Source organism: Pongo abelii, chromosome 11 (assembly GCF_028885655.2).
Source record: "Pongo abelii isolate AG06213 chromosome 11, NHGRI_mPonAbe1-v2.0_pri, whole genome shotgun sequence".
Classification (NCBI taxonomy): domain Eukaryota; kingdom Metazoa; phylum Chordata; class Mammalia; order Primates; family Hominidae; genus Pongo; species Pongo abelii.
Genome location: NC_071996.2, coordinates 93,645,623 through 93,671,192, shown reverse-complemented (window position 1 = coordinate 93,671,192; position 25,570 = coordinate 93,645,623). Strand labels below are relative to the sequence as shown.

The following is a 25,570-nucleotide window of genomic DNA, read 5'->3' as shown; positions in this document are numbered from 1 at the left end:
AGCACCTCAGAAGCATCTCCAGGAAACAGTCTCAGGTACTCCACCTAGACTCAAGCATCCTAACCAGGGATGAGAAGAGATCTGTCCCTGAGCACTCGCCACAGCCCCTGAAATCTGCCAGCCTTTGCCCGATTCTCACCTTTTAGGGGAGGGATACTGTGTAGGTGTGACCTGTAAAGAACGCTCACCAGCATTCTCAATTCTTTTCAGACTAATCTGCGAATTACTCATTGATCTGAATGATTAGAACAAGACAGATTCTTGTCCCTCTAGGAGGTTTGATCCAATCTAGTTTAGAAGAAAAGATTCGCACTAGACTAGAATTTCTTCCCATCTGGTGATTCCATAACCTATTCTTATCAGTGCTTGCAACTAGAGAACCAAGTTATTTTGGGTGAGGATTTGTGGTTTACAGCTCAATTCCTTTAGTGTGAACAGCAAGGCTATTTATAGTTATCTCATTTTATTGCTTTAATTTATGTATCTGAAAGAGTCTGCTCTAATTGTGGGTGATTATCAGAAGGGAAATGTGCTCTCATGCACCTCAGGGGATTTGTTTGTGGGCCTATGGTTTTAAATAGCCCATTTATTCCCTAGTGGGTAGAAAATCAATTTTATGGATCTTCAAACATATATAATAACCATCATAAATAGAAAAGTTAAATATTAAAGTGATATTAGCACATTATACATTTGCTTTACTGATTTTTCCTTTTGGTCTGTAAACAGCTACCTATGTTTCTACTATGTACGTCCAAGGGTATTTCTAGTGTAATACAAAACAGAGAGATTTCGCCCCTCTCTGTGGATTGCTGAGAGTAGTTGAGATCAGCTAATGGCACTGATGTGGAGACACAAGGCCTCAAGCAACAAAGAAGACTCTCCAAGGCATAAGAAAAGTAGGGTCGAATTTCTACTTGCTGCAGGTGGCCTTATGGAAATTTGGTATGTCCAAGCAAAGCTCAGCAGCCCTGTCAAGAAGCATTTGATATGTACACCTTTCCAATCTGGTCTTCTCACTGATACTAGAGTGTATTTCTCACCCAAAATTTAGGTGAGAATATTATTCTGCTCAAAAACTGGAATGCATTTTTATTCTTAAATTCCTAGCATGATTCTTTACCCATACTCTTTCCCCAACAGTGCCATATTCTCCAACACTCTAGGCCTTTCTTATGTAATTTCATCTGACCCTAATGTCATTGTCCCCAATCAAAACCCTAATCACACTGAAGGATATTAAATGGCATCACATTCAAGAAACCTTTTCTGATCAAAGTCAGCTCTCTCCAATCAAGATCATCTCTCCTCCATCCTCATTTGCAACCTCTTAGTTATTTCATTTTGTACATCATGACTAGTTGCTGACATACATACCTTGCTCGTTAGCTTGCATACTTCTGAAATTCAGATTATCTCATTTCTTTGTGTATGTACCATAAGGTTCACAGATATCTTCTGCATATAAGTTGTGGAGGAAAAGTTAGTAATTGCTGTCTGAGCACAATACTAAGAGGTGGGATGAACTAGAATATCCATCTCATTGTTCTAACCCTATAAAAGGGAAACTTGGAATTTAAAGCTGATGGAAGCCTGAGCCACCCCTCTTGGATAGCTGGTGTGGTAACCTATTAAAGAAACAAGTTCAATTGGGTGCAGTGGCTCATGCCTATAATCCCAGCACATTGGGAGGCCAAGGCGGGAGGATTGCTTGAACCCAGGAGTTCAAGACCAGCCTGGGCAACCATAGAGAGAGACTGTTTCTTAAAAAAAAAAAGAAAAAAGAAATTAAGTAGCTGGTTTTGGTAGCTCACACCTGTAGTCCCAGCTAGTTAGGAGGCAAAGCCAGGGGGATTGCTTGAGCCCAGGAGTTTGAGGCTGCAGTGAGCTATCATCATGCCACTGCATTCCAGCCTCAGCAACAGAGCGAGACCCTATCTCTAAAAAGAAATAAAAATAAAAAATAAAGAAACAAGTGCTTTTTGACACAACAAACAGTGAGTTCCATTTTTCTCAAAAGGGTAAGAGAAAAGCCAAGCTAACAGAAGAAATAACTTTTTTAGATGTGAGTTTAGATGGTGTTCTCTTAGGCAAAAAGGTGAGAACTTGTTAGGTAGCCAGTGAGGAAATCAATTGTAGCTGTCACGGTGGGGAGACTGAACAGCCACTTTCACCCTCATTCAGGGGCCTGGAGCCCATCCCTCCCCTCCAGAGCTGACTGAATAAATAGCAGTGCCCCAGAGAACAATTTGTCAAAGCCTGAGGACCTCAAGCTTTCAAGACTCAAAAAAGGTTTCTCTGGACAGAGCTTCCTCTTCCTTACGTGGAAGGAATTTCCCCAGTTACAGGATGGGGCCTTTAATGGCAGTGAAGAATGATGGAGGGAAGAAAGCATGGAAGGATGGATCTCCAGAAGGCATTTTCCGTTTAAAGCCCAGGTCAGGAAGGACCTCTCCTCAGGTGGAACAAAGGAATGTGGATAGAGCCACAGCCAGCACTTCTCACACTGCCTTGCGGACAGATCCTGAGATCTGACCCTCCCTTGGGAAAAAGCAACAAAAACACAAGAGTTCCCACAGTCACCGAGGCTCCATTTCATTTGGCCAAGTGGAGACTGACAGGCCAAAAGGTTGGGCAGAGGCAGAACTGGAGGGGACTTTGCCCCCAAGTGGGTTACCAGAAGGGTCCTACCTGGTAATGGCAGTAATGAGGAGACTCATGGCCCACAGAAGCAGGGAACATGATGAGCCACAGAGATGGCCACCCTGGAGTCCTTGATTGTGCCATATGTCAGCAGAGAACAGCCTGAACAATTTAACTGGAAGGGCCTCGTCATCCTCTGGTGAGGAGGACTAGGGATTCCGATTTAGGGTACCACAGTTAGACTATTTGCTGAAATAAATCATTTGTGTAATGAGAGAAAGCAAAAAATATCTATGTGGAGGCCATACTGAAGAGAGCACTGCAGACTGTCTGATCCCCCTTTCCAGCCTGCTAGTGCCAGAGTGTTGTTCCTCTGCTGTGTTAAGTTTGTCAGGGGATGTCACAGTCTGCACTGTACGAAGCTGGATTCCAAAGGCACCTTTTTAGAAGCTCAATTTAAAGCCAAGCAGGTGCCCAAAATCACTCTCAATCTGAAGGGGCCAGGCAATAAGAAATGTAGAGATGAGGCAGCTGGGCGTGGTGGCGCACGCTTGTAATCCCAGCACTTTGGGAGTTGCAGGTAGGTGAATCACCTGAGGTCAGGAGTTCAAGACCAGCCTGGCCAAGATGGTGAAACCCTGTCTCTACTAAAAATACAAAACTTAGCTGGGCACGGTGGCAGGCACCTGTAATCCCAGCTACTTGGGAGGCTGAGGCAGGAGAATCTCTTGAACCCAGGAGGCGGAGGTTGCGGTGAGCCGAGATCACGCCACTGCACTCTAGCCTGGGCGACAGAGCAAGACTCCGTCTCAAAAAAAAAAAAAGGAAAAGAAAAGAAAAGAAATCTAGGGATGAGGCAGCACAGGATAGAAGGTTTGAAGTGCCGGATGGGGGATGCTCTGAGCCAAAGCATATACTTTGTTTTTCCGGTGAGCCAGGGGCTCTGGAATCTGGATAGAGAGAAAACTCAGTGGAACTGACTTAGCCTGAAAAAAATACTGGCCTAGGGAATTCGAATTGTGTTCTATTAGCAGTAGAGAGTTGTTGACATTGCTTGTTGTATTGTGTTTTGTTTTTCTTTGGCAGAGAAAAGTAGTGTTGAGAGAAAATTTTCTAGAAACAATATACAGAATGGAGTGGAAAATAGAAAAAAAGAGGTTGAAAATGCATGAGATGAAAAGGACCGAACTAAGAAACAACGATGGGACTAGAAAGAAATAGGAGTGTGTGTGTGTGTGTGTGTGTGTGTGTGTGTATTTGTGTGTGGGAAAATACAAATGAAGAATTAGCAGGCCTTCATATCTGACTAAACATGAAGAAAAAGATAAGTTTCAAAGATGACTCAGGGTTCAAGTCTGAGTGAAGACAAAAATCTTGGCACCATTTAGGACTAAGAGTAGTTGGTGTTTCTATCATCTCTTCCTTCAAGTTTACCCTAAACATATGTTGGTGGGAACAGCTCATTTTATGAAAGTTGATAAGCTTACAATTTTTGAATCAGACCATTGAAGCCGGAAAAAGGAAAGAATGAAACTTTTTCTTAATTACAAAATTCCTCCAACTAGATAGGGAAGATAATGTAAGTGGAGCCCAACCAAGACATATCATCCATTCAAGCCAATATTACTTAAATATTGTTTCATATGTTTAGAGGGAAAAATGAATTTTTATTAACAAAAGTTGTATACTTTTTTATGTTCAAAAGAGTTGATTTATTATTTGAACTGTAGCATAAGATTTTCACATTTCAGTTTTTCCATCATTCATGTCAATAATATCAATCAAATTTTGTTTGGCTGAATCAATTGGCATTTACTTCATTTAGAAAAGAACATTTCCAATTTCAATCAGCTTTCAGTTACACAGTCGTAAAAGTAATTATTTGACCCAACAGATATCCAACACTGCTTTATTTGATTTTTCCATATCATAATCAGGAAATAAAACCTATTTTGTATAGGAAACTTGTTATTTAGACAGAGTCTTGCTCTGTCACCCAAGCTGGAGTACAGTGGCCCATTCACGGCTCACTGCAGCATTTAACTCCTGGGCTCAAGTGATCCTCCCAAATAACTGAGACTATAGGCACCTGCCACCACACCCAGCTGATTTTTATTTTTATTTTGTAGAGACAGGATTTTGTCATGTTGCCAAGGCTGGTCTTGAACTCTTGAACTCAATCAGTTTTTCCACCTCAGCCTCCCAAAGCACTGGGATTGCAGGTATGGGCCACCATGCCTGGCCTGTAAAGGAAACTTTTGGAGAAACAGGAAAAAACCCATTCATTTAGTGCTTTACTTCTGTAGCCTGTCAAAACTAAAAAAAAAAAAAAAAGGCAAAAATTATCTAATTTTTCTATAGATTTTTCCCCTCTCTCCCATAAGTCTTATTTTTTATTTTTATTTTTATTTTTTAGTAGGAAACTTCTTGGGAGTTCTATTACAGGTTTAAATTTTAGACTGAAGCAAGTTATTTGTTTTGTGTATATGGCACAGTGTCATAATTGCAGCTGACTGAGACCTCAGAAGACTATCAGCTGATCTCACATGATATGGTTTGGCTCTGTGCCCCCATCCAAACCTCATGTTGTAGCTCCCATAATTCCCAGGTGTTGTGGGAGGGACTCAGTGGGAGATAATTGAATCATGGGGTTGGGTCTTTCCCATGCTGTTCTCTGATAGTGAATAAGTCTCATGAGATTGATGGCTTTAAAAATGGGAGTTTCCCTGCACAAGCTCTCTCTGCCTGCCGCCAACCATGTAAGAAGTGACTTGCTTCTCCTTGCCTTCTGCCATGATTGTGAGGACTCCCCAGCCATGTGGAACTGTAAGCCCATAAAACTTATTTCTTTTGTAAATTGCTCAGTCTTGGGAATGTCTTTATTAGCAGTGTGAAAATGGACTAATATGTCATGATTGAGACCCAAGTGATAGTTGCAGTGTGCAACATGCATGTGTATGTTGAAAGATACTCCTCAGAGATTTTTGTTTGGTATTTCTTCTCAAGAACACAAAGGAGCAGGACAGCTAACATTTTTCCCATTATGCAAGGAATTCATTAACTAGCACAATATTCTCAATTTGTTATGGTGTGTCCATATGAATTCTTAAAGACTGGGGTCCCAACAGAGTAAAGAAGCTATTTACCTTTTAAACCAGCTCTGAGTTTAAAATAATTTCTTTTGTGGGAAATCCTCAAAAATTAAACAGTTAGTTGGTATGTTTCAGAGAACTTTGTTAGGAAATCACATGAAAATGTGGCCAACGCACTACCTGTGAGGCCACTGGTCACCAGCTGAGCTGAAGGTGGAGCTTTTTCTTCTGTTCTGTAGCTTTACATGGATAAAACCAGTGTCTTCTCTCTGTCCGTAAGAAACTACGGTTGTAACTCAGTGAATCTTTTAGTCCCTGATATTAGGAAATCCATAAAGTGCAGAGATCTAGAAAGTTCCTTCAGAAAACAGTGTTCTGGCGAATTAGTTTGCTAACACTGCTGAAACCAAGTACCACAGATTGGGTGACTTAAACAGAAACTTATTTTCTCACAGTTCTAGAGACCAGAAGTCTGAGATCAAGGCATCAGCAGTGTTGGTTATTTCTGAGAGCTGTGAGGGAAAGGTCTGTTCCAGGTCTCTTTCCTTGGCTTGTAGATGGTCTCCTTGTGTCTTCACGTCACCTTCTCTCTGTATGTATCTATGTCCAAATTGTCTCGTCTTCTAAGGATATCAGTCATATTGGATTTGGGCCCATCCTAATGACCTCATTTTGAATTGATCACCTCCTTAAAGACCCTATCTCCAAATATAGTCACATTCTGAGATCCTTGGAGTTAGGACTTCAATATGTGAATTTGGAGAGGGACACAATTGAGCCCATAACATCTGGATACAAAGTTTTGTGGATCTTAAAGATCTACTCACTTTTAGTCCCTGTTTGAGTTACTGCAGGACCTTGTCCTATAGGGCAAAATGAGTCCTAAATGTGTCCCCACACCACAACAGCACTGCCCAACATGGACTGTAACCTTTCTTCTGCTTTTACTTCAGCTTTGCTTCGTCCCATCAGCTCCTCACAAGGCTGCTGGGAGAAGAAGGCTTGCTATAGCCACCAGCCTCCAAGACCTCCAGGGTCCTTGCCCAGGGTGCAGGGCCCATGCCCATGGTTGCTGGTCCTGGGGGTGTCACAGCCGTGCTCCCAACCATACCTGTCACCTGAGCTCCTGAATCAACTTGGCCTGTCCTCAAGCCTTACAAAGTTCTCTGAATAACTCATCCAGCCCCAGGCTCCAACCCCCCACTGCACAGAGGACCCCAAACCTGCCTAGACTTGGAGAAAAGACTCCATTCTGCCCTGTCTAACCTCTCTAACCTCTCCTCCCTCTACCACAGCCTGTCCATCCTACAAAACATCCTCTTTCCTCTCAAGTTCGAGACAGAGACTTTAATCCTGAGCAGTAGAGACAAGCAATTTCCAGTATGTGAATCTATGTCGGGGTGGGGGTGGGAGACAGTATGGGTGGGTGGGGGCATGCTGTGTGGTGAGGAGGTGTGTGGCATGTTTGCAGGTATAAAAGGTAATTTTAGAACAGAATTTGATTTTTCAACACGAACTCTGAACGATCAGCCTGTAGCCATGTAGGGGAGGGAGGCTCCCCCTTAAGGATCCTTTTTGTCTGGGCCTGAGAATTAAATTCACACAAGACAGATCAACTGGAAAAAAGCATACAAATGAATGTAACAGATGTGTTACATGGCATGGGAGCCTTGTAATGAAATGAAGACCCAAGAAGAAATTAGAGTCAATTACTTGTATAATGAATTGGCCAAAGATTGGACCGAGCAAGTTTTGAAGAAGCAACTAGAGTTCTGGGAAGACTTAAAAAAATAAGAGTTATTTTAACAAGGTCTGTACAGAATTCTCTTGGTCTCAACTTCTCACCCTTGGTAATAAGAATGTTGCCTTTTCTTCTCGTATAGGGAGGATGTCTTTCACGTGGGAATTTCATCTCCTGCTTTTTAAAAACAGAAACAAATTCAGAATTATCTACTTGCACCTGCTGATTTTCAAGTGCCTTTAATTCAAAATAGTCAACATGTGAGAGTGGCATATTTTTAACTCCTTCATCATCTGCAGATATGGTGAAATGAAGAGAATCACAGAATCTGAAATAGAGTTATAAGAAATCCTAGAGATACTTTTACCAGTATCTTTATAGTTTAAGTAAAGAAACTGGGACACAGAAATATTGTGTCCAAGTTTACATCATAGTTTATAAAAGATTGAATACTCTAAGTCTAAAAGCTAAGACGTGCAATGGTCTGATACTACAAATTAAAACTGTGGAGAGTTCCATATGAAATTGCACTGGGGCCAGGCACAGTGGCTCATGCCTGTAATCCCAGCACTTTGGGAGGCCGAGGTGGGTGGATCACTTGAGGCCAGTAGTTTGAGACCAGCCTGGGCAACGTGGCAAAACCCACTCTCTACAAAAAATATAAAAAATTAGCTGGGCGTGGTGGTGCACGCCTGTAGTCCCAGCTACTCAGGAAGCTGAGGTGGGAGGATCACTTGAGCCTGGGAGGTTGAGGCTACAGCGAGCCATGATTGTGCCATTGTACTCCAGCCTGGGTGACAGAGTGAGACCCTGTCTCAAGAAAAGAAAAGAAACTGTGCATTGGAGTATCTGTCCAGTTCATAGTGTCTTCCTTAAAGTTCCCTCTTACCATGCCCAAAGTGGATGAATCTCCATTCCACTTTCCACAGTTGGCTGAACTGGACTGGACACCTGACCCAGGATAAGTCAATCAGAGTCCCTTCTCAGGGAATTTGGAATTAGGCTTGGAGATAGACAGTGGCAATTGATGTAACTAGACCCAGTGACAAGGTCAGATTTGCCACTGTCCAGTGGTACCCAAGCACGGGGCAGTGGTACTCTTTCGCCACAACACTAGCCCTGCTCTGGGATGAGGCCCGCCCTCTGTTGGGGAGGGCTTAGGAATGTCCTGCTCTGTTCAAAAGGCTGCTTGTCCACTATGGCCTGAACAGATGGAGATCGCTAAGTCCTGAGTCCAGGAAGCCCTTTTTTTGCTGGATGGGCCAACGGTATGTGCTGGCTGCTGCCTGTGGAGGAACTTCTATAGGTCACAAAGCAATAAAACCCAGATAACTGTGGCACCTTGGCAAAAAGGACCAGGGGCAGCGTGGGCTCACTCCACAGTGCTCCTGGATCTGTAGGTCTGGCTAGGCTCCCCCATGTGGCTCCCAGCCCTGGGGAGTGAGGTACTCACAGTCTCTGGTTGCCAACTCTGCCTCCATCCATACGGCTTCCCTAAGATCCTGTTCCTTTATCCCCAGGGCTCCACTGACCTGACCTCTCATACCCCCTGGGGAGAGGGTGGTCGCAGTCAGGGTCCTCTTGCAGCTTCTTTCTAATGTATATTGTTAGGACAGAAATTGTACACCTTGTTTCCTTCAAGGTCTTTCCTCTCAATTCACAATCCTTTCTTTCTTTCATCAAAACCCACCTCATTCTTTAAATCAAAAGCTTTGGCTTTCAGAACTATTGTTTCTGATAGGTTCTTAGAAAAGAGTCTGTTTTGGCCGTGTGCAGTGGCTCACGCCTGTAAACCCAGCACATTAGGAGGCCGAGGTGGGTGGATCACTTGAGGTCAGGAGTTTGAGACCAGCCTGGTGAAACCCCGTCTCTACTAAAAATACAAAAATTAGCAGGGCCTGCTGGCCTGTGCCGGTAGTCCCAGCTACTCAGGAGGCTGAGGCAGTAGAATCACTTGAACCCAGGAGGCAGAGGTCACAGTGAGCTAAGATCGCGCCACTGCACTCCAGCGACAGAGTGCGACTTCGTTTCAGAAAAAGAAAAAAAAAAAAAAAGCCTATTTTGTAACCGCCCCCCCACCACCAACAACAAAAAAGCATTTTGGCTATTTCTTTATTTTTGCATACCAGCTCTAGCTAACCACTCTAATTCTCTCTTTAAGTCAATGTGGACAGCTCTGGGTGAGCACAAGGAAATGCAAAACAGAAACACACACATACACATTAATATTTTAAGAAATTACTTCACTATGTGGGTAAATTCACTATTGTTGGCAGTCATATTCCACCTTGTAAATTAGGGAGAGGGTATAAGCCAGTTTTCAGAGATTATCATGAAGCTGACTCACAAAGAGAAACAGAGGAGATGGTGAAGCCAGGAATAGTGGCTCACGCCTATAATCCTAGCACTTTGGAAGGCTGAGGTGGGCGGATTGCTTGAGCTCAGGAGTTCGAGACCCGCCTCAGCAACATGGTGAGTCTCCTGTCTCTACAAAAATATACAAAAATCTTCTGGGCATGGTGGCATGTGCCTGTAGTCCCAGCTACTTGGGAGGCTAAGGTGGGAGGAACTTTGAGCTGGGGAGGTCGAGGCTGCAGTGAGCTGAGATCATGCCACGACCCTGCAGCCTGGGCGACAGAGTGAGACCCTGTCACAAAACAAAACAAAAACAAACAAACAAGCAAAACCAGAGGAAACAGTGGAAAGAGAACTGTCTGGGTTCCTGACACTTCTTAAATTCCCAGTTTTAGTCTAAATAGAGCTGTCATTTGTCTCCATATCCTTAAACATCATTCTATTCTTAGAATAAATTTATAATTTTTCTTAAGCTAACTCGAGTTTATACTTTTAGCAACCGGAACAGTGCTAATTAATACAGTATCATGGTTGCAAAGCTAAGCTATGTTTTCCCAACTAACTTTAAAAATCGTTATAGAGATTAACACTAATAGTTAAATGGTCCTATAACTTTTGTTATAAAAGTTGGTATTATTTATTGCCCCTCTAGTTAACATTTCCCTGATGAAGATTTCAGAATGTGGTTGCAATTAGTCTTAAATGTTGGTATCCATCTGGAAAGAGATATGACCAAGATAGACTCTGTCTGCCCCTCTTGTTAAATGGTAGTTGCTATGCTATGGGCGTCTTCCCCAGGGAAAGACTTTCTCTCTTTGTGTGTTGGGACCATGGGAGCAAGCATCAGAGGTCCATGTTTAGCCGGCCGCCGCGACGCTCCTGATGCCATTGACTCTCTCGCTTTGATTAGAGGTCTGCCACATGCTAGGGAGGAAAGTAATTTCCTTCTCTATTATTTTCACTCTGCCCCGATGCTTTGTTTTTAGGGAACCGATATAAGCCTCCTTCTTGGGCATTTTGCTCCCATGGGTCCTACTAATCGCTGGCAGGCAGTGATGCAGCCGAGTTTCTCCCAGCTCACTGAAACGTATTCCTGCCTTAAACTGGAGCAGTCAAATTCTTCCTGCAGAGAATTTGGAACTGGGCTTTAGAGACTCTGGCCAGTCTTGATTGGGGTCTGGATAGAAAGTTATTGTCAGGCTGGGCTGGGCAGCCATGAGCATCTTGCAGCAGACATTGCTGGTCTGAGAGAGACAAAGCAAGTGTGCAAAGGGAAGGGAGAATGAGGAACCACTCTGCCTCTCAGAGAAGCATGCAGAGGACCACCTTTTCTTCTGAATTCCCCAGCTTCTTGGACTCCAGTTCCTCCTGAGGCTGGGCTGTACTTCCTGCCCTGGGGTTCCTTAAGATGTCCTTATATTCTTCTCAAAAACTTCCCTGTGCTTAAGCTCATTTGAATGGGCTCTATGCCAGTCAATCACAGCTCACTATAGGGGTCAGTCATTATATAATTGATAGAGTATGTGACTGTCACTCATTCACGTGATTCTCAAAACAGGTTTCATTAAAGAGAGAAAAAGAACACAATTTAAGTTAATTTCTTCCCTTTCCATGTATCTCTTCAGAGTAGAAAATGGCATCTGGATGTATTGACTTTCCTTTTTAATATGAACAGAGACTTTAGAATTCATTTTACAAAATTGTATTATATGGCCAGGCACAGTGGCTCATGCCTGTAATCTCAGCACTTTGGGAGGCCAAGGCGGGTGGATCATTTGAGGTTGGGAGTTCAAGACCAGCTTGGCCAACAGTGTGAAACCCCGTCTCTACTAAAAATACAAAAATTAGCCAGGTGGTAGTGGCGTGCACCTGTAATTCCAGCTACTAGGGAGGCTGAGGCAGGAGAATCGCTTGAGCTTAGGAGGCTGAGGTTGCCATGAGCTGAGATCACGCCGCTGCACTCCAGCCTGGGCGACAGAGTGAGAAAAAAGAAAGTAGCATTATATATAAGTTGTAGACATAAATGTGAGAACCAAAAAATTATCAACGCTTAATATATGGGATGACAGATTCAGCAATCCTGATTTTAAATAATATTGAGGCCATCAGATCCTTTCCCTCACAAATGTCAGCTATTTGTGGAGTGACCCTGCGCTTAGTAGTGTTTCAGAAAGCTCCTGACAACTGGAGGAGTTGGGTTGAACTTTAATGAAGAAAAAGCTAACTGAAAATGGAATGTCATCTTTGTCCAAAGTAGATACAGACAGTTTGGCTGTAGCTTTCCTAGCCGACTAAAGCTAGAAGAGATCAAATAGGGCCTCTTAACCTCGATTTTATTATGTTTTGGGTGAGGCTGTGGACCCACTGAAATTTATGCAAAAGTTGAGGTTAAGTGCATGCACTGTTATAAGGAAAGGCGTAATGTGCTTCATCAGCTAACCAACAGGGCACATGACACAGGAGTTAACAACCAGTTAAAGCCCAATCCCTTTTTAACAGAAAACTGAGGCACGGCAAAAATGTGATTTGATAAGTCACACATAAATACGATGGCCAAGCCAAAGACTGAAATCCACACATCCGGAACATTATCCAGGGTTCTTCTGCCGCATGACAGTGCCTTCTGTGTGCTCAAATGAAAGCCTCTTTAACGTGGGATTGTAATGAGCAGGCAAAGCATGCTCTTTAATGGCAAGACAAAGGTTGCTGACTCCAAGAATTTGTTTTCCTCAGTAAATATTAGCAATAACTTAAATGTTTATAAGATTCATCTCATGGATTCTTGGGGATATGCGTGGAATCAGGTGAGAAAGTACCCCCTAAAAATCTGCACCCCCTAAAAAGGCGGTGACAATTTTATAGCATCTTTATGTCTTGTGTATGCCACAATTTCACCATAATCTCAGGATTTGGAGGGCATCTTACAAATGAGAAAACTGAAGCTCAAAAAGCTTGAATGACTTGCTTACAGGTCTCATCATCTGAAGATAAAACTAGTTGTAAAATGAAGGTTTTTTGACTCCCCATCCTTTGATCTGTAGCACATGGCTTTGAACTTCCAAAGTGCTCTTCTATGGATAAGAAAAATGCAGCTATAGATATGGGGATATAAAATGATTTGATGGCAGTCAAATAAATAGTGGATGAGCCAGGACTCAAACTCCTGTTTCCTAAATTATCTCTAACCACTAATAGTAAAAAGTTTGTGTTTATATTGTTGTTGTTTGTTAAGTAATAAAAATCTCACCTAGCAGAGAAGAAGGGTGCCGCAGGGAAACGAGACCTGAACTAGGGAAACAGGGACCTGGGATCTCTGGCTGTGTCATTTGTTCACTGTGTGAGACCTTTGACAAGTCACTTAACAGTTGGGCCTGGATTTGCTTTGGGAAATGGGACAGGTGACCTCAACATGCTACACTCTTTGAATAGGACAGGCTTTTTTGATTCTTCTCTGTGTGTATCATAGCCCATGTGATAATGTGGCAGAATTCGCATTCTGGTGCCCTATCTGCAGTCAGACAAACAAAATGGACATGTTGTGAGATGTTTTTGAGAGAATGAAGTGAATTTTGAAAGCCATTTTTATTAAGCTAAAAGTAGCAAACTACGAAGGATGGGAACAATTAGTCTAATTTCTTCAACTCAGGAGTCTTTATGAGTTAATTACCTTGCAACTTAGTTCAAGAGTAGTGTATCGTAGGCTACTAAAATTTTAAAATATGATAGCTCTTTACTTCCAATTCCAATTTGAGTTTTAGTGGATATTTTCTTCCCCAAATATGTGGTTGAGCACATATTGTTTTCTAGGATTTGTCGTGTATAAATTCACTCTCTTTGATGGGAGAAGCTAGAAGCAGATGTAGTTTACTTTCAAGGAATTAATGTCGTCAAAATTCATCATTTCTGTGAGATCAGGAAGAATATGTTTAGGTTGAACTACTGCTATTAAAGTGTTCTGATCATAAGTCAAAGCTGCTCTTAACAGGAGAAAAACAAATATATTTTAGAGGCTTAAACATATTTCAAGTCCTTTTTTAAAAAATCATTGGTGAATCATTACTGTTGCCTTCTAAAACTTCTCTTCATGCTTGATTTTCACTACATGTTTTTGAAGCCATAACAACTACAGATAAGCAGTGATAAGATAAGCAAAGTGTTTTAAACCAAAGAAACACAGGCTAGTATATACAGCCAGATGTCAATGAGGGTGCCCTGGTATCATGGGTCAAGAGTCATCAATATATTGCAGTTAAAAAGTCATTTTACTGAAATTTATGGAAAAACAAAGAAGATAAAAAATGTTTTCTTTTACATTAATTTGCTGTGCTGTAAAGTTTAGGTGTTGCCTGATCAGTTGTCCTATGGGATTCTTCTTTGACCTTTTTAGGTACAGACAGTGCAAAGGTGGTGTGCCTAGTGAGCTTGGATGTATCAAACAGCTGTACAACCTTCTCTGAATAAAGGAGGAATGTGGTGTTTATTGAGGAATAGGCAACCCTTACATTCGAATAAAAGATGCCATATAGTGAGTCCGTTACTCATTTTCATATTCTTCCTGTTTACTTCTGTCAGTATGCTGTGTTTTACTTTAGTAAATTAAACTATTGCATCGATTATTCTTCCCAATTACCCTGTTTGGTAGCACTCTCTTAACGTTCTTAAAGTTAACTGTAGCCTCTTTAATAATCCACTTCCACAGCCTGTTCTCACCCTGCTTGACTCTTACCTAGCTTGACATTCCTAATACCCTCTGTTCTGTGGCTTCCTGCCTGTTCTTCTAGGATGTTTCTCTCTCTCCGTTGTCCTCCCATTTCTCTGACTGCTCTTTCTTGGTATCCTTGGTGGCTTTTGTTGTTGTTCCACCTACCCCATATAGTTAATATTTCCCAGAGATCTAGCCTTACCCATCTCCTCTTTTATTTTCGCGTTGTCTCATTCACTGCCATGGCTTCAGCTGCCAATTAGGAGACTCCATTGACTATCAAATCTAAGATCCCGGTCTTGACCTGAATTCCAGGCTTTCCTGATCTCCAGACTTTTGTCTCCAAGTAAATCCTAAATAACTCCACTGAAATAAACGAAAGGCCTCTCAAACTCCACGGGTCCCAAATAGAATTCATTGTCTCCCTCACTGTGGAAGGCAGTCTCCCAGGTGGCCCCCAGTGGTACTGATTTCCCGGTATGCATTCATGTCCTGGAGTGGAAACGGAGAATGAGTCTGGGTAGTGGGCAGTTTATAATGCTTTATTACATTCTTTGTATTTGTTCAGGATAATGCTTGTCTGTTTTAGATTACAACTCTTTCAGGCTCAAAAATCATATTTTAATTTGTTCTTATGGTCACATTGTCCTTAGATGTGCCTAAAAATGTTAATGAGGATAATTTTTTGTTGTGTTTAGGAAACTCTTGAGTTTTAAAAAACATTTTCTCCATCTTAAAAAAAGACAGTTGGGAGCCACTCTGCCTAATGGCCAGGCACAATGGCTCCCAACTGTAATCCCAGCACTCTGGGAAGCCAAGGTGGGAGGACTGCTTGAGCCCAGGAGTTCAAGGCCAGTCTGGGCAACATGGTGAGACTCCATCTCTAAAAAAAATTCAAAAAATTATCCAGACATGGTGTCATGAGCACCTGCAGTCCCAGCTGTTGAGGTTGGGGTCGCAATGATCCATGGTTACACCACTGCACTCTTCAGCCTGGGTGACAAGTGAGACCTTGTCTCAAAAAAAAACAAAAAACAAAACCTCAATTTAAGAAACAGGTAAAATATAATATTTATATTTAATTTTGAATTTCTCTCAAGTCATCAGTATCTATGCTGCTGTGCTGCTGCTTCCTTCCCTGCACATCTGTCTTATTAGGGCCCTCACACTAGCCCACATCAAGGAGCTGGAGGAAACCTATATTTTTAAAATGCACAATCTGATTTTTCCTTCTCATTACAGACAGAAACCAGAGCAAAAATAATACTTATCACCTGCAAACTGATTTCTTCTCTAGGTATCAATGAGTTCCTAAATCTCTTGGTGCAGTTTCTCCTTTCATAAGATGAGGATAATAGTGCCAAATTTGTTCGTTTGTGAAACGGATTAATTAGGTCACAACTAATGATAAAGATAGCCTTGCAACCTTTAAAGGTGTTATTTCTAGAATTTTCCACTTAGCGCAAGAAAGGAGAATAGTCCAGAGTTCGCAATTGTAAAATTGACTTGTCTCCTTTGTAATTAATAAATAATTTGTGAGTGAAATTTGCAGATGCAAATTAAGTTAAACCATGGTTTGAAACCTAGCTAATTTGTGTCCCCTAAAGGGCAGTTCCTAACACTATGCCTGGGCATTTTTAAGCAGGTGGCTTAACAAATGCTTGCTAAATGAATGAATAATTGAATAATTGCATATCCTTCACTCTTGTTCCCCTTGGTCTTTATTGTCACTGCTCAAGTTTGACCACCTGAAGGGTGAACAACCACAACAGCTTCCTAGTCACTGCCTGCACATAACATAGCCAGAATCAAGCCCTTTGGGGGCGTCTTGGAACAGCTTATAAACCTTAAAATATTAGCTGAGCATGGTAGCGCACGCCTGCAGTCCCAGCTATTCAGGAGGCTGAGGTGAGAGGATTGCTTGGGCCCAGGAGGCAGAGGTTACAGCGAGCCAAGATTGCACCACTGCACTCGAGCCTGGACAAGAGAACAATACCCTGTCTCAAAAAACAAAAACAAACAAAGCAACTTCTAACTGCTTCCCAGATTGAATGAGAACTTTGTATGAGTTTCAAAGGATTTCATTTAGTAGGCACTCTTTTCTAGATGTTTTATATCTAACTAAACTTTTATTTGAATTTTCTGCTTTAGTCCATTACATTTTCCAGTGGTATTGGAATGTGGCTTTTCTGCTTCCCAACCTGGGCCTTTCAGACATGCTAATTCCAAAGCCCTGCAATGCCCTTTCACTTCTCCGCTTCAGTAGCTGCCTTCAGAATGGCTTGATGTTTACTTTCTTTGGGAAGCCTCTACTGCAGTCTAGACACCACTAACAACCAGCTGATCTGTACTCACATATGGCCTAGTTCTTTCCACATGTGTGTATTCAAGCTTTATCTATAAAGTGTTTACCATATAAAATGTCTACACATAGTACAGGCCACTCAGTTCAAAGGATATTTGACAGGATCGGGTGCTCATGGACAAGTGACTGGCCCAAGTTCCTACTACTAGTTGTGGAATAACTATTATCTCTTGAGACGCCTGTTTTCTCATCTGCAAAATGGGGGCGATAAGTACCACCTGGAGTTGCAGCGGATTACATGTAAAGCAGTTGGCCCAGTGCTAGGAAATGGTGGATTTGTTATATGGCACTACCTACCAGATTAAGAATACAAGCCTGAGTTTTAAATCTTTTGCTTTGCAAGGCAGAACTAGATCCTGTCTTTTAAATAAGGAATCATAGAAAAAGTGACTTCCCTTATAAGCCAGCTGTCACATACCTGTGACATGAAATGGAAAAGTCTTGAGAAATGGAATCCTCTCTTCTCAGTTTTAAATATTAAAATATATTAAAATTGTTCTCTTTGAATAAATTACATAACCTCTAATTAATTTCCCCTTTAATGTTAATTTTTTAAGTGGAAATTGCCTTTTATTATCCTAAGAATTGGAATCAAGTACCTGGCTGTATCTGCGATGTCCCTATCTCACTATACAAATTTTTCTGTTGCCTTCTCACCAATAAAAATCAGAAAGATGTGGTCCAATTTGAAAGTTAGCCAATATATGCAAAAGAAACTCACAAAAGTCAATGTATGAGCATTTTCTGATGATGGAGACATTGGTTGAATTCAAAAAGAAAATGAATGACCTAGTTCATTTTAACTGCTGATGAAAAACATGCTTACATTATGTTGTCAGGGATTTGGGGATGGAAAATACATATTTTTTGGGGGAAAAATAACGAAAACGATGAGACTCCGAAGAGCCTACAGTGTAAGAACATGCTACCAAAAAAAATCACTTTGTCTTTTGGGAAGGATAATAGCAGGGTATGGTGTGTGCTAGACCACAGACGTTTGGTTTAACAGTTCACAGTTGAAGACGATAGGTAGTCTCAGAAAATTATAAAATGTCCCTGCTGAAACAGTTACCAGTAAGATTCCACCTACGTTTGCACTACTTAACTAGCTTCCTACATACTGCAGCCTAAGTGACCTGCCAATATAGGGTGTCTGTGACAGTTACGAGAGAATGGCCATGCTTGCTTGGGATTATGTGTGGGTGTTGAACATGGCACTTTGAACAAATTTATGAGGTGCAAACTTCTAATGCAAAGATGACTCATAAGGTTTCAGAATGTGTACATATGAAGCACATTCTAATTTATACCGTCACTAGTGCTCACCCACAGCAAAACTAGGCTAGGTTGATTACCAAATTGTTTGGACTAACAGGAAATTCACAAAATTTGTCACTGTTAGTGAGAAAAATTATTGGGTTCATGATTTTAACATGTGTGGCACTACCATCTTGAACCAATGTGATGTACTTAATCTACATTTTGCAACATTATGTTTTCATGGCAACATTCAACTATCACTACTTCTCAGAGACTGTGAAGAAGCTGATTCTTTTAATAAGTTAGAATGGAAAACTTAAATAGAACTGTATAATAAAGCAAACATTTCAATAGAACTTCTAAAACTTAAAACTGTATTTAGCTAGGTTTCTCGATTTACATAAATGTAGCATAATGCTCTGTGCAGAGGAAATTTTTTAAACATTTTACTGAAAGTTATTCTTAAGATATTTAATAACTAAATTGACTAAAGTGCACTAAATATAAAGTCAACAAAAATTAGGAGAGGTAATTTCCCACTCTAGTGTCTTGATTGTGGTAATCAGTATACAATGTACTGGTATAAAAAACCATCACACTGTATACTTCAATATCTTTTTGTCAAATATTTTAAAATTAAAAGAATAAAATGGAAAAAGGATTTCATATGGATGTTGAAATAAGAACTAAGATTACTGTTTTATGTGAGTCTGATGTTCCTTGAGGGTTTTACCCCAATTGCTAAAAAAAAAAAAACTCATTAAAAATTCCTTTAAGATGAAGTGGTAGAAGCCAGACCTTTAACATTATTGGAGCAATACTTTGAAAGTAAATCACTTAGCAGTCAGAATAACAATTTGGAAATTGTGACCAAATAGTCAAACACAGCTGAAAGACCTAGAATTCAACAGGACATCGTTTTAACACTTAAGAATTGTGTGACCTAACAGATGGGAAGACTATAAAAGAGTAAGGCTTAATTAACCAACTTTGTAAACAAAACCAGTTCACAGTTCCCTTAAAAGTGATTAAGATTTGCTAAACTTAGAAAGTAAAGATTTGTAAGCTGAACTTAACCTTAAGCACAATACATTTTTGCATTCTAGTAAGTTGATTATGAACTTAAAAAATAAATTTCTGATTAGGCTTTTCTGCACAAAAAATAAAAAACACCTTTGAGGTGATCACAGAAAAAAAAATGTCATAGGTCAGCAGAAACAGATGCCAAAGATTTTTTTTTTTTTTTTTTTTTGAGATGGAGTCTTGCACTGTCGCCCAGGCTGGAGTGCAGTGGCACGATCTCAGCTCACTCCAAGCTCTGCCTCCCGACTTCACGCCATTCTCCTGCCTCACCCTCCCGAGTAGTTGGGACTACAGGCGCCCGCCACCATGCCCGGCTAATTTTTTTGTATTTTTTTTTTAGTAGAGATGGGGTTTCACCATGTTAGCCAGGATGGTCTCGATCTCCTGACCTCGTGATCTGCCCGCCTCAGCCTCCCAAAGATGTTTTAAAGGTTTAACTGTTGCATACTCAGAAAGTAAGAAAAATCCTAGCACCAGCATTTTGCTTTTGATCACTTCTACATGAAATAAAAAATTGTCTTACAGGATCACTATGGACATAGTTAACAGTAAGATTTTTGATATTAAATTGTATTTACAATAAAAATGTCAGGCATTGGATCATTCTTTTATTAACTTTGGAGGCCTACTTACAAATTTCATTTATGAGGACACCCACAGATAAGAAGCTTGCATTCCCTGAAACACCACCCATGCACAGCTGGACCATACGGTGGCTTTTAGAAAAAGAGCAACTACCGTATTTGGTCATTCAAGTTGTTACAAACATACAAGGTTTGTTCAATTCTAACTTCAGCTACTTACTAATTGAATTCATTTCCTAAAAGAGGCAGACCTTCTGGCTTCATCAGGTTGGTTAATACTTTGGTTTTCTTTTGAAGACTTGATGTAGTATATTAAGTCACAAGCAAAATGGGCATTGTGTTAATAATACTTAACCATTTGAGACCCACGTGGACAGATCATAAGTTAGGAAATTCCCTGCATACTTATTTAGCTTTTAAGTCTTAAATAGTGTCAACTATAGTTGTAAAGGTACACTAGGTGCTAGTAGTCTCATAATTACCAAATCCTAAAGCTTTTACCCAAGTGATTTCACTAATTAAGGACAGAAGAAAAGCACCTTTCCCCACTGCCTTTTGACAGATTTAGTGGATCGTCAAAGGAATGATTACCCAGGCAAGCAGATCTAACTGCCATGCAGTTTCAAAATAAAATTGCAGTAATTTAACAAAAAAAAAAAAAGCAGCCTCAAAGTGAAATGTACTGCCACTATGGCTTTTTATCAAACTCCACCTCTGAATGTTGATTTCACTCCTGACCGATCTCTTCTGAATCTCACTCACTAAATGTGCTTTCTCTCACCTGTAAAGCGCCTGCTACCATAATGTCTGCCTAATACAGAACGCACTTAAATGTCAGCCCCTCATCCCAATATGTAAGGCACTGAAATTTTTATGTGAGTGGTATTAGTTCCTATCCAACTAGGTTTTGGGCAAGGATCATATATTTCGTTTGTGACCTTTACCTCTTCCCTGGCACTTAGCACAGTGCTTGGCACACTGATGATCTTCATTAATCTACAGAACTCATCAGTACTTGTTGAAAGGCTCTTCCTGGTTCTTTACTACAGGTTAGTTCAATTTCTTATAATTAACCCATAACACTGAACGCAAATCACATTAATATTATACATATATGTATTATAGATGTTAAATCCTAATGTTCCTTTTATTAATAGTTAGAAATGGTGGAGTTTTAAAAATGTCTTCATAAACTTCTACATAAATGAGAATATAAATTGACCTCTCTCTGCCAGACCAGAGTCTACTGAGAACCTGTTTACAAAATGATTTTTTAGAAATGACGGTAGCTGACAATATTTAGTCCCAACTTAAGACATAAGTTCTTGTCCCCTAATACTGAAACCCAGCTTAAATAAGCAGATAAGCGAGGCAGAGTGGGTTAATATTAGTCACTGGAAAACTGCTATGTAGAAAATGCTATAAACATAAATGTGTGAGGCACAGAAAATCTTTATTGCCACAGGAAGCAAGTGCATTCGTCCCACCTCACCAACAGCTTGAAGAGTCACAAAAACGTGGACATCGCACAATAAAGTGTAAGAGACTCGGGGAGAAATGGTCCCTTGGACTATATTGGCTGTAATACTGAGGTAACCAATTGACCTTGTTCAGTGAAAATACCTCTAACAAAATGAAAAAATCAACTAGTTATAACTTCCAATTCACATATACAATTCAAATAAAAATATATATTATTTGCTTTAATGTATAGCAAGTTTAATACATTAGTGTTTACAAAATAAAAACTGTATTCTACTGAAATTTTTCTTGTGCTTCCACCTTATCACTAAGCTTGAAAGACTAGAAACATAAGATAGTTAAGGAAACTTATTATGAATTTAAAGATGCAATTTGTGGGTCCACAACAAATGGATAAATATTGGAAATTGGAAGATTACTGCATCTTTTAAAATTGTGGCTTATGAAAATCTACAAACTTGACTGTAAGACACAATTAAAAAAAAATGTTTCAAAATAGATTAGAATACAGGAAACGTTTCATGAAACTACTGAGATACTAACCAGTGCTATGGCTAATATTAAAAACTGAACAGTCTACTGAAATCGTACTCATACTATTTCTACACACAGCGAACAATACAACCACAATAATCAATCTCAAGCTAGCAACAAAGTTGCAAGGTCCATAAGAAGCTTCTTCAGTGAGCAAAACACTATGGTACAATTAAAACACTTAGGAAGGGGAAAAAAGCCTTTTAACAGTATAAAAGTTGTTTACTGGTGTTTCCTACTGTAAAGTACTTCTACAAATTAAAATGAAGAAGCAATTTATATACGTGACAGTGATCTGAGACTACAGTGCAGACATTTCATCTAACATTTGGCTGACAAATTTTAGTGTAACAGATTATGACTTAATATTTTTTACAGTTAACGATCTAGAGCAGAACTAAAACCAAAAAAACACATACTCTCTTACACTCAGAGTCAATACACTCTTCTCAGTAATATCTGGGTTTAGATGCCTCTGTAGGAAGTAGGTAAAGCTGTCAGTTATCTTTTCTTAAACCAACAGAAAAAACGTGTATTGGCAGATGTATTTTTTTTACCATTATGAATTCCAATGTGAAATTCTCATAAGTATGCAAGTACATTATTAACATGTAAGCACACTCCCATATATATGCACATGGTCCATTAATTAAATTGGGGGAACTAAAAACATACTGTCAAGTTAAAATAAATTTTAAGAAATAACTGCATTCATAAATCTCAAAGGTGTAGAAAAATGAAATCGTAAAATAAATAATGAATATAGCTGTCAACTAAACTTCCATAGAAATATGCCTACAGATGTGGATGCAGTGATTGTCCACACTTGTGATGGCTGGGTGGGAAGATATTCCCTAGTGAAAGCATCTAGTCTCTCTGACTTCTCCACATAGAGAAGACTTTCTGGATATAAAATAGTACTTAATCTGTTACAGCCTTTGTTAACAGTCGCCATCTTTATAACAGGTAGGGTTAACTTACTATGTCTTAATCTATTTAACACATTCTGAAATATCAATGTTTAAGTCAAAGCTTTTATACATGGGTCCACTTATTTCAAGTTCTCTGTCCAAGCAATAGCTTCCTATCTTTGAAACATCTTAAGTAGCTATTAATACAATCTAGGTCAACTAGTTTAAGATATATTTTCTACTCTATTGCTCATCTTTTTAACTTTCCTCAAGTATTTATTGTGTAAATGTGCATTGATAACCAGATGTTATATGAGTGAATGCTAAAAATTTCCTGTTAAACAAAATCAGTTTTATCAAATATTAAATCCACAATATTTTCCTTGGCTTAAACTGAGTATTTGCTTTCTATTTTTCCATAATCATTGCAATCTTGCCAATAACTACATCACTTAAGCTTTCTTTTTCACAACTGCAGGCAAAGACTCTAAACTCTGACATACATTTACGTTAAACACACAAAGTAGACAACAAAATTTCAAGTAAAATAAACTGTATCCACATCTATTAGACCAAACAGGTCTCAACATCTAGATTTTACTTCTATAAATTACACAAATACATTGTACATTCTTAAATAATGAATGCTTACAATATTGATTTGTAAGCCTTTCCATATAAAATGACTGAACACAGGAATGTGACTGAATCAATATTACTGTTATAGATTGCAACACTCTTGATTTTCTCTTTTGTGGCTGTTGTTTTATCTTCCTGGTTTCCGCAGACTACCGTACCAGTCCTTTTGCTTTGGCTATGAAATCTGTTTGAGCTGAATGAGGCAACACTGGTTATTAAGGCTTATTTCTATGATGGAGTATTATCCTTAAATCTGATGCCATTTCCAGAGAACGGTGAGAGAAATCACAGCTATCTTGAATCTTCAGGCTCTGTTTTGATGACTTTCTTTTCTAAGGTAAAAGCTGAATGAGGGTAGTCTTTTAAAATCCCAAGGCTCTCTACATAAAAATGGAAACAAAGTGAGTTGATATTTTAAATCAATGGACTACAAAAATCAAACAAAGTTTTAAAACAAACCCCCAAACTCCATATCAAATAGTATCAACTATTCATGATTCTGTAATTCCATGTAAAATTTTTGTTCATAGAGCTGTTAAGAGCTTGGATTCTGGATTTAAATTTCAACTCTGCCAATTACTAGCTATATACATCTCTGGGCAAGTTATACACCTCTCTAAGCCTTAGTGTCTTCATTTATAAAATAGGAATAGTATCTACATAAAGTGACATGAAAGTTAAATAACGAAATGCACATAAAACATTTAGCATACAGAATATATTAATTTTTATTTAATGCTTGATCCAACATGATAAATATATAAAAGGAAGCTGATTATTCATATATAACTGTTACTGGTTAAAATATTTACCACCAATGAAGGAATCAGACTGAAAAATATTTTCATAACCTTGGAACCACTTTTTAAAGTTCTTCCAACAATGACATATTAAGGTGGGAGAAATAGGGATAAAATAATGAACACTATTTTCATAAGAAATCATTCCATGGAGTTCTATGTGTACAGTTATTTCAACCATACACAAACACTACAGAATAACAACCAAATGTAACCTTTATGTAAAGTACAAATACTGGGAGATATGTACACACACATATACATGCAAACGTCCATATCACATACACTCGCACCTTGGATTCTAGAAAGTAATTAATACTAATAGCTTATCTGAAATTAAATAGCTCAATTTATGAATCCTCTCTATCTAAACAGAAGGGGATTTTGAGTTCCGCATAAGAGTAATAAAAAAAGTAGCTACTATTTATTGAATTCCTGCTGGCTGGAATAGATAGTGTACGATGCAGGTACACTATCTTGTTTAATCCTCATAACTACCCTATGAGATAGAAAGTACTTCTCTTTTACCAATGAAGCAACTGAAGGACGGGTACTTAAGTAACTCAGTCAGGGTCACTCAGTCAAGTATCAGTGCTAAGATCTGGACCCAGGTTTGCACTATATGAAACCTGTATTATTTCTGTTCAGTTAAAAATAAAGAAAAAGGTGGCCGGGCACGGTGGCTCACACCTGTAATCCCAGCACTTTGTGGGGCCGAGGCAGACGGATCACGAGGTCAGGAGATTGAGACCACGGTGAAATCCCGTCTCTACTAAAAATACAAAAAATTAGCCAGGCACAGTGGCGGGCGCTTGTAGTCCCAGCTACTCAGGAGGCTGAGGCAGGAGAATGGCGTAAACCCGGGAGGAGGAGCCTGCAGTGAGCCGAGATTGCGCCACTGCACTCCAGCCTGGGCGAGAGAGCGAGACTCCACCTCAAAAAAAGAAAGGAAAGGAAGAAAGAAAAGAAAAGAAAGAAAGGAAGGAAAGAAAGAAAGAGGCTTTTTCAGGTATTTCTTCATTCAGTTCCACATAAAAACCTAGATCAATTATATCTCTATGTAATATATCTCCATGAAATATGTAAATATGCCCCATGATGAGACACATGATCAATGTAATTGGAGTATTCCTGTTATATAGAGTCTTCTAAGGAATATAAATTGGTAAAAAGTCGTTTTTTGTTCGTTTTTAAAAAAACTTTAAAGATCACTTTCTTTTGTGTTATGGAAAACATGAGACCAGGATGTCATCTTTTTAGGATAATTTCAATTTCTCAACCTCCCTTTGACATCATTAAAATGGCTACAATCAAGTATGCAATAGCATGCTTTAAAGTCACAGTACCAGAACATTATTTAGAACTCGTTTTTTTAGCAT

At 39.6% G+C, this 25,570-nt stretch overlaps 1 protein-coding gene across 1 annotated transcript in view; it reads right to left on the bottom strand.

Annotated features, from left to right (window-relative positions):
* Positions 1–21,522: 21,522 nt before the first annotated feature.
* NAB1 (NGFI-A binding protein 1) overlaps positions 21,523–25,570 on the bottom strand; it is a gene marked incomplete at its 5' end in the record, with an annotated part of 33,254 nt that continues 29,206 nt past the window's right edge. Inside the window, 1 exon segment of the mRNA NM_001133959.1 lies at positions 21,523–23,771. Coding sequence (NP_001127431.1) covers positions 23,683–23,771 — 89 coding nt within the window. The 3' untranslated portion in view covers positions 21,523–23,682.